Source organism: Cyprinus carpio, chromosome A17, assembly GCF_018340385.1.
Source record: "Cyprinus carpio isolate SPL01 chromosome A17, ASM1834038v1, whole genome shotgun sequence".
Classification (NCBI taxonomy): domain Eukaryota; kingdom Metazoa; phylum Chordata; class Actinopteri; order Cypriniformes; family Cyprinidae; genus Cyprinus; species Cyprinus carpio.
Window position 1 is genome coordinate 18,499,045 of NC_056588.1, and position 10,435 is coordinate 18,509,479.

Sequence of the window (10,435 nt, forward strand, 5' to 3'; positions counted from 1 at the left end):
ATATTTGAAATTATTTAAATAATAAAAAGGTACTTTAAATGTGAAATTCAAACCGCCAGACATTTTCGATTTGTCAGCTGTCGGGGGCCCCGCATGCAATTGCCTGCCTTGCCTGCGTTATTGTACATATTGATCATACAATTATGCATGCAAAAATAAAACTAAACGTGAACAAGAAGAGAAAAACAAGTACTAAAATAAAAAGTGCTAGGAGGTAATAATAATATAAAATCAGAAAAAGGGGACAATCGGGTATAAAAATATAATTTTGTGAAGCTTACAAACTTTAAAAGTCTTATAGCTTTTCTATATTAAGAATATCAAATATAAATACTGTCTATATGCAGTCGTACTCCAGTAAACAAAGTTGGGATTTAAATTGCATTTATGAATCTGAAATTTGTTCTTAATGTTTCATTCTGCGACTCAAGTCCCGGTGAATCTCGCGAGAGTATGGCACTTTGACGGTAACCTTCTAGACACGTGCTGGGCGTGTTGTCAAACGCACAGGTGTCACCGCTCGCTCCGCCTGCTCGTGACACGTCAGATTTCCGACAGAAAACTGCGGAAGCAATAAGTGGAAAAACTGTTTCAGGTTATCAGCGTTTCATCACACCTGTCGAGGTTTGTTTATGACGGTAAGTGGAATATTGCCGTTTTATTGGCTTACAAGATTGTTTAAACTCGACGTTTGTTGATGTTCAGAGTATGAAGTAAAAAGCTTTATTTACATCCAGGTTTCCGTTAATATGACCTGTACATTGTTGAAAAGGCAAAGCAACGTACAATTCTTTAGATCTGCGATGCCTGTTCGTTAATAAATAAATTAATAAATAGGCCTATATGTTTGTGTAATATATGTGTGTCAAGAGACAACTTTTTTGTAATATATGATCTTATACATTTTTAACAATTTTACTGAATGTAATTGCTCCTATAAAATATTGTTATGAATATAGGTCAATGATTGTTATGTAAAATTGGAATGTTAGAAAATACATAAAAAAAAAATAGATGTAGGGCTTTTTAGAAGGTGTAGATGACAGAATATAAATTCAAACTACAAATTGCATATCTAAATAGATTTGTTTTTCTATTATTTTCTCCTGTTCCTTCCTGTATGTAAATATCTCGTGTCATTTTCCTATAGGGCTTAAAGTCTAAATAAAATTTAATGTTTATGTAAAATGTAATATTTTACACCAGGAACATGTTTCTCCCTCTCTTCAGACTCCTTGGTCCTCTTCCTGTTAATCGAAGTAAAGCAACAGAGGAAATGTCTTTGGAAGGAAGTATGTGTGTCATGTAACCTGCCTCTGAAACACAATGGAAACTCCCTGCCTCCTGCGGGACACCAGAGAACAAACTGCTGACTGCCAAAAGTGTAGCTACAAAGACAACAACAGAATTTAGGTCAATTGGGATAAAGACATGGTAACCCTGCTGATCCTGCTATAGCTTGACAGAACGAATAGATGTACAGTAGACAGGACAGTAGTAGACTCTCGGGTGTAATTGGATTACGTTACTGTGTGTAATGGGGGAGTGTATGTTGGACCGTTATGGTGAAGATTGTTTTCAAAGTTGTGAAGAGTTTGACGATTGGTCCACATTCAGTTCTGCGGACTGGACAGAACCCCAGCAAGATGGCAATGGGTTTTCAGACTGGGGTGCATTCCAGGACAAAACCAGAAAAGAGGAATCATCAACCCCACCTGTGGCAGAAGCAGGAACTTTTGAGTTTCCTGAAAACGTATGTTATGTTGTTTTGCATATTTATTTTTTTCTTGCGGTTGCATTACTGAATCCATTTATTGCTCTAAAAGTGACCTACTTTCAAACTGTTATGTCTGTGCTTAAGTGTTATTGTATTATTTAATGCTGTTGTTTCACAGACCGAAAATGGCGATAAGGGAAATCCCTGGTTTATTTTTAATGACTGCTTTCAAATTGAAGAGGAAGAGAAAGATCCTGTCATGATGGAAATCCCTACATTGTCTCTGCTACAGCAGAGCACATTAGACAAGTCGTCTCAGTCTGCAGCGATATCAAGGTATAGTCTATGGCTTCTCTACTGTTCATCATGAAATAATGAATCTGGTTGTGGTGAGATGCATTGCATATAGTCATCCAAGTTCTTACTGTAGTAGCTGGTTCATTGATCAGCCATATCGGTAATGACTTTCTTTGCTCATTCTATTATTTTTATTCATAAAATCAAATATGAATGCAATTCATACATACAATTAAATATTGAATATTCCTATTCCTTTTCTGACTTGCCCTAATAAATTATTATTATAATTTATTCTTAAGGGGGAAAAATTTCAAGGCCCTGGAAAGTTTTTGAAAATAAACATACATTGACACAGGTTCTTGAAAATGCTTGAATTTATTTTGTCCAAGAAGTTTTATATGGAAAAAATTCCATATTATTCCCTCTGGTCCGCTAATGCGTTATTTCGCCAACACTTCGTGGCCTGTGCATACTAGCTTGCTTGATTTACATTAGTTACGTGCATTTATGCGTTACATTAAGTGTTTCCCACGTGAGGTACTTTGTGTTGTACATTGCCATGACGTTAGAGTGACCATATTTCCTCGTTTTCCCAGACATGTCCTCTTTTTGGATCTAAAAAATGCCTCCGGCAGGGATTTCTGAACCGCCCAAAATGTCGGGGATTCTGCTTTTGCTTTCTACATTTCCCAATGATTGTGTGAGTTTTTGTATTAGAGAGCCACAAGGGACAGTTTTCTTAATCCTGCTCCCACTGAATTTCTGACCATTATTGCCCACTCCCGTGATTTTTTTGTGTCCAGTCCCACCCGCTCCCGCAAACATTCTAATATTGCATAATTTTCGTGCATCTGGGGAGCATCTATCAATACGCAAAGTATTTAAATCTCTTTTAAATAAGCGCTCGCTGTTCACTTTCACTTCTGTTTATGCGATCATGCACGCTCTGTGTTAAGTAAGATCAGATATTTGTCAATAAGCTCAGAATCTGTTGAGCAGCAAATCCTCCAGCACGGTCTATCAGCCATCTCTCTCTCCTCAACCCGTGATCAGTCAAATCTGACTCCTGCAGCTCGTGTTGAATGCAGGGTTGCCAAGGCTGCTTTTTTTTTTTCCTATGGCTACTTTTAAACTGTTAATGGGTTGATTTTGTCCTGTGGGTTAAAGGTTTGAAATGTTGCTTAAATTACATTTAACTGAAATGCTTGTATTGAAACATTTTGCATTCTGCCCATGATAAAACTGCTAGATGTTCAGTTTTGTGAAGGAGGGCCACTGGTTGTAAGCTTTTTAGCTGTGGTTATGATCAATTCGTAAAAAATGTATTTTAGGTATGGAAATGACATATTTTCACACTACTTTAACCACCAACCAACCACACCCCAGCCCCCCGCCCCACCCGCACCCAGTGTCCTTTTTGGAAAACTAAAATATGGTCACCCTACATGACGTTCATGCATGCACAAAACTACTAGAGTGGCACCTCAACGTTTCACAGACACACCGTGAAAATGTTGAATTGCTTTGCTTGTTAAGATAATGTAAACCCATGAGGTAAGAAACACTTTGGAGCATATTCTTATATCTTAAAACCTCTGGTTACATGAGCCTGAACTCTTTATAATAAAATCCATGCAAAAGTTAATATTAGATACTTTTAAAATACAGTATAGGATGTATTGAAATAGAAATACATATCAGATCTCTGTCATGGCCAAAAATAAATGCAAAAAAAAAAAGAAGCTTTTTTGCATAGTTGTGTTTGAGACATGAAAACTGTAACAATGTATCTTACAAGATAACATGATGTAACCTCGCTCTCACTTGAAATGTGTCCCCACATCAAGTCCTTGAGTTTGAAGGTACTGGACCTGGAAAGTCCTTTAAAGGTCCTTGAATTTGAGTTAAATCAAGGTGTGGGAACCCTGGAATAATGATTATTAATTGTTATTTATTAGTAGTAGTAGTATTCATACAGCTGTACTCTCAAATTTGTGTAGGAAAAATATGTATTTTTAAGTGATTATCAGAGTTAACAATAACATATAAAATATAAAAAGATCTTATAACTAAACTAAAACTAAGAAATAAAAATGAATAAATACAGACATTTAAAATAACTAATAAAAAATTACAAAAACACAACAAATTCAGCTAAACAAAGTAAAAACAGAAAATAAAAAAATGAAATCTAACCTCAGATAGTTGCCTTACATTATTTATGTATGTTTTATTATTTAAATGTAAACTTTTATTGGGAACAACATGAATGCTTGGGGTACATTTCTAAAAACACTAGATTAGTAGATTTTCCCTTTTTCTTTATCTTAGTCACTTTTATTCATGATTGACTCTGAACAGGACAGTGAAAGACTGAAATCTTAAGTATGTGTACACTGTCAATATTTTCCCTGATTACAGTGTGCTCAAATAACTTTGCATAGTAAAATTGTGTGGTTTATTATTCAAAAACTGTGCACAATTCTGTTTTAATTGATGGAGTGTCAATGGAGTGTCCATCATTGTCAAAAGTTCCTCTCCTTCTCTCTCTTTCCCATTAGTGAAGCTGCAAATTTCTGGTGTCATCTACAGTCTGGGTCCAAAATTCTCAGACTGTCAGGTCCCAAACCCAAACTACACTCCCATGAAGGACTGCTCAAAACCCTCCAGCTCAGACATCCTGATGCAAGCGCTGACTTGCAGGTGAGTACAGACTGAGTATTAACATTTGGCACATTGACACACCATTTGAGCTACAGACATTGTTACCTCATGTGGCTTGTTTGGGTCAAAGGTGTGCCATACTGTATATATTCAGACTTTTGATGTGCTATGAAAATTAAGAAACTTTTTTTTTTTTTTTTTAGACCACTACTCTTTTAGATCTTGAACCAGAAGATCTGGAAGATCATCCTGGAGCACTTATTCAAACCAAGGTCTGTGTATGTGTGTTCTCAAACTGTGGTCCATGTACGATTCCAAGTTTGACTATATAGTGTGTGTATTGTATGTAAACAAACATTTTGTGTGTGTGTGTGTGTGTGTGTGTATACTCAACATATATACAGTCCCTGAGACTTAAACCACAACCTTCTGGTTACAAGTCCGACTCTCTAACCATTAAGCCTTAATCTTACTTTTAAGATTTACAGCAGGATATAGACCGAGGATGATTTATACACTCCTAAAGACAGGCAACCCCAAAATGAAACTGTCATTATTTACTCAGCCCCATGTTTTTCCAACCCTGAATGACTAACCCTAACCCTAAGTGGGTTCACTGACCTTTTAAGCTTTTTTTTTTGGCAGCTGATGTCATCATCGCAGTGTCGGAATGCACCAGGATTCTTTTATCAGATCTCACGCCAGTGGCTCAGCCAGTACAACATGAACCTGCTGCCCTACCAAAACAAGAAAGATCCTCTGCAATAATCAACATCACATGTACACACACACACACACACACACACACACACACACACACACACACACACACTTACAGTTGCACTGACTACTTCAGAAAACTAAACCTGCAAGGAAAACTTTTATTCCTAAATGGATATTTTTCGTCATTTACTCACTTGTTCTAAACCTAGTGTAAATGCATTGAAATGAGCTACTCGTGCATTCTTCAAAACATCTCAGAAAATCATACAGGTTTGGAAGTAACCAAAATGATGACCGAATACTACTGCCTGCATTCATTAATGTTTATGGAAACAAGCACAGGCAAGGTTTTCCAAGCACTTCCACAAATACATCCAAGCCTGTTACAAAGCATGCTTGACAAAAGTATTAGCATGCACACTAGCTCAGGATGGAATTCCTGACTTACTTGATGTACACACTTTGCCACTGATCTAACATTAAAAGAAGGATTTTAATATAAGCAGAACAAAACTAATAAGTGCCTAAAAAGAACAAAATCATTGTTAACCTTAAGTACAGGAAGTTAATGCAGCCATATACTTATATATATTCCACTGTCTGCTGCTGCTGCCTAAGCTCATGGCTTACTGTTCTTAAAGCTACATTATTTTTATTGTAAACTGACATCTGAAATCTGTGACTGTATTTGGTATATTTATGTTCGAGATATTTAAACGATATATGAATATATAGTTCTAAAAGTTTGTGTCCTGCACTTTAGAGCAGTTTGTTAATAAAAAAGAGAAGTTCAAAGTTCTTCAACAGCATACCGCTGTTGCTTTATTTGTTTGTTTGCCCCTTATGGCTTCTAGGGTAAATGCAATTGCAAAAAAATAAAATAAATAAATAAATCAGCAGGATCAGTAATAAACAGATTGAACTATTTATTTATTTATTACAAAGTGTAAAGAGATCTTTAGAGAGAACCTTAAAGGGATACTCCACCCCAAAATGATAATTTTGTCAATCACTTACCCCCATGTCGTTTCTAACCCGTAAAAGCTTTGTTTGTCTTCAGAACACAATTTAAGATATTTTGGATGAAAACTGGGAGGCTTGTGACTGTCCCATAGACTGCCAAATAAATAACAGTGTCAAGGTCCAGGAAAGTATGAAAAGCATCTTCAGAATACACCATCTACCATCAATGATTCAACCGTAACGTTATGTAATCGACGAGAATACTTTTTGTACACGAAGAAACAAAAATAACGACTTTATTCAACAATTCCTCTCCTCTGTGTCTCTCCAAATCAGCATTGCGCCATTTTAGAGAATCTGAGCAGTACGCAGACAGCATATGCTCTTCTGTATCATTTGCGCTGCGCCGATGAGCTGTTTACTTTCAAACCAAAGCGTAAATACATGTAAAAAACGTATCCTTGTGGTGCAGCTGACACAGAAGAGCGTACGCCATCTGCGTGATTAATGACAACATTTTCATTTTGGGGTGGAGTATCCCTTTAAGATAATCTCAGGGTCAATTTGATATCAAGGTCATTTATAATATCAACATAATTTGTCAGCAAATTAGTAATTTTATCCATTTAAGCCTTTTACCTGATTTAGTTTGCTATTACAATCTTTCTGCTTGACAAAAAAAAAATTAAAGATTGGTACATATAGCTTTGTGTGTCAGTCTTGGGTTATGTGAACAAAAGTTAATTCTGTCAAACTTCCTGTAATTCAGTGTGATCGCGTTCAAACTAAAAAACAGAACTATTCTACATTTTATTACAACCTAGCAAATAGGAAGTTCACACAGTTAAAAACACACATTTCAGCATCCGTTCTCATGCTCAAAGTTCTCACCACAACAACACATTTTAAGTTCCAAGACCTACGGTATTCAGAGAGAACTGCTTATGTTCATACTTTACTTTTTTATATGTATGAGCTAGCAATGGCAAGGTCATGGTTTCATTTCTCAGGGACATAAAGAACTGATAAAATATATTGCAAATGCACTGTAACATGCTTTGGATAAAACTATCTGGCAACTGCATAAAATTCTAATAATAAGGTTATATTTAATGGTTACATGGGTTATCTATAAAAGGTTACTGTACTGTAGTAGGGTTTTTTTTTTGTTTTTTTTTTTTAAATCAGTGTTGCATTACTAGAGAAAAACAGAAAAAATTTGCTGTGGACAAAAATGGAAAACTTCAACACCCATAATGCCTTGCAGGCTTAAGACTATCTGTGAGTAGAGATACAAAAATGCGAAAGGTAACACATTGTTCATTTATGTGTAACAACATTGTAACAATACAAAGCTGGTTTAAAATCAGTGAACTTACCCTTAAACTATATATAGATAATATATATATATATATATATATATATATATATATATTATATATATATGTAAATCCTTAGTATGTAACTACGTGTCTTAATGCAGGCACAAAATATGAATATGTCTAGACTGCAAGCAGAAAGACATCCTTTTTTCACACATCTGCACCTTGTTTAAACCTCTAACCATTTCCTCTATACGTGTCTGTGGCTTATTGCATAACATTTCACACCAAACTCAATAATGTCTCCTGATTATACACATGGAGTTTGCTAAGATATAATATAAAATGGGCAAATAGTACTCTGGGGGGGGGGTAAAAAGTTTAAAGTATATTTATTATTAATTTATTGAGAAATTCATGCATTAATTCCATTAAGTAATAAATAGTATGTTTAAGTTGCACCACACCACATTACTTTTACACTTCAATAAAAAGATCCAATTAACTTACATTTCAAGAGATCTTGACGCATCATAAGGGTCTTTTTCTGTTACATAATTTCCTGTTTCATGTATAAAAAAAAAAAAAGGTTTTCATTTCACTGTAGGTAAAGTTTCAGGCAAATTTACTGTTGTTCTATGAATTTTTGCATGCAAAATCATTCAGTCATTTCAAAAGCAATCCATGCAATCTAGAGTTTTGTGTAAGGGTGAAAAATTTCTCAATGCAGATTTCGCAACAGAAAGCTGCGTGATTTGAGTGGCCTCTGTGTGAGATGAGCTTCGTACAGTACATCTACAGTACTGACAACAGACAATGGACCTTTTTGGCCAGTGAAATTTTTGCCTAAATTCTGCTAATGTGATTTTAAAATGCAGTCTTGAATTAGTTCATAGATCTGGTTGTTGATTGAATGGTAGGCAGATCTGAATGTGAGCTTATAGTCTACTGTAAGAAGGGGGATTTATGCAGCTGGAATTATTGAAGAATTCCGCCATGTGTCACCAGGGGAAATTCGTTTCACTAGAAGATTATGACATTTCGATTAAAAATTCCAAGGGCAAAAAAAAAAAAAAAAAGTAAACATAAGCACAATAACATGCATTTAGAAAATAGGTTCCAGTAATGCTTTCCAAATGTTTGGAAGACTCATTTTAATAATCAGTATAACAGAAGCATTTTCTATTTAAATTCAAAACATTTAAATGTTTTACAGGCTACAGATAAAGGAAAATAAGTCCCAGTTGATAAAACGAAAGAAATCATTCAAAAGAAGATCTCGAGCTGCTACGTAACCTTTGCAGGCCTTTGTGGATCCTCTTATGAACACTGTTGCTGCTAAGCACATAGAACACAGGGTTAATGGCACTGTTGATGGTAGAGAGACCCAGAGCGATTGTATAGGGTGTGTAGATACTTCTTTCAAAGTCACATTTCCCATTCGAAAAGTGAAAATTGATGGCACGTAGCAAAAGGATCACATGGTACGGCGTGAAGCAGACCAGAAAGAACAAGATGACTGCAAAGGCCAGGTTACGTATTTTGATTTTGGCCTGTGGCTTCAAACCTGTGCTAGCTTGAACTTTAGCAATGATGGCCAAGTTGGTGACTATTAAAATGCACAGTGGGATGAAGAAACCTATTAAGAAGCTGGCATAGTTGAGGCCCATCACTACGACAGAGGGGTCGCTTGGCTCAAAGCACCGCTTCTCCTTCATTTTCTCAGAGTCGCCCTCTGTCATGGTGAAAAACGGCACGTGTCCCACAGCAACGACCCACCACAATCCCAACGGTGATGATACGGCATGCCTCATCCTTCTCAGACCTCGAGACTCCACGGCGTAGACCACCGCGACAAAACGGTCGTGTGCGAAAACGCAGCACATCAAGAAGATACTGATGTACATGTTGTTGAAGAACACGTACCCCATGAGCTTACAGGACAGAGACCGCACTCCCAGCGGTGACCCCTGTTGATGTAAATGGCCCAGAGTGGAAGTGTGCCAAGATACATCAGGTCACACACTGACAGGCTGAAGAGGTAGATTCCTAGGACGTTCTTCTGACACACTTCCAGGAACGTGAGGAAGACTGTGATCAGGTTAGTGGGCAGACCTAAAGTGAGGACTGTGCTGTAGAGAACCACAAGTGGGAGTGGGTTTTCTTCATCGTAAGGTGGTTCACAACTCTTTGTGTGGTTTGGGGGACTGATTGTTGTACTGGATATGTTCATGGTCACTGGGAAGTTGACCCAAAATGTTGGAAAAAAAAAAAAACATAATTCAGTTAAACCGGTGTTTCATTTTAAAAAAGCATAGGGTTCATATGAAAAATTAGAAAAGAAAGGAAACACCAAAAACAAGCTAATGGCATTAGAAACACAAAAACCTCAAGTGCTACTTTAAATACATTTGTATGGTTTAAGTTGTTTGATAATTTGTTGGCCCCCTTCCTGATTTCTTATTTTTTTTGCATGTTTGTCACACTGTTAATGTTTCAGAGTCATCAAAAATGTAAAAATAGTCAAAGATAACACAAGTGAAACACAACATGAAGTTTTTTAAATGAAGGTTTTAGTTATTAAGGGAAAACAAAATCCAAAACTACATGGCCCTGTGTGACAAAAGTGTTTGCCCCCCTAAACCTAATAACCGGTTGGGGCGACCCTTAGCAGCAACAACTGCAATCAAGCGTTTGCGATAACTTGCAGTGAGTCCCGTTTACAGCGCTGTGGAGGAATTTTGGT

At 36.5% G+C, this 10,435-nt stretch overlaps 1 protein-coding gene and 1 pseudogene across 1 annotated transcript; one reads left to right on the top strand and one right to left on the bottom strand.

Annotated features, from left to right (window-relative positions):
* Window positions 1-482: 482 nt before the first annotated feature.
* LOC122148189 lies at window positions 483-6,212 on the top strand. The gene is made up of 6 exons (XM_042774320.1): window positions 483-638; window positions 1,231-1,753; window positions 1,896-2,053; window positions 4,579-4,720; window positions 4,885-4,953; window positions 5,327-6,212. The coding sequence occupies exons 2-6, from the start codon at window positions 1,538-1,540 to the stop codon at window positions 5,447-5,449; spliced, it is 708 nt and encodes a 235-aa protein (XP_042630254.1). The 5' UTR covers window positions 483-638; window positions 1,231-1,537; the 3' UTR covers window positions 5,450-6,212.
* Window positions 6,213-8,882: 2,670 nt separating this feature from the next.
* On the bottom strand, window positions 8,883-10,033 carry LOC109107102 (annotated as a pseudogene).
* Between the last annotated feature and the right edge of the window lie 402 nt (window positions 10,034-10,435).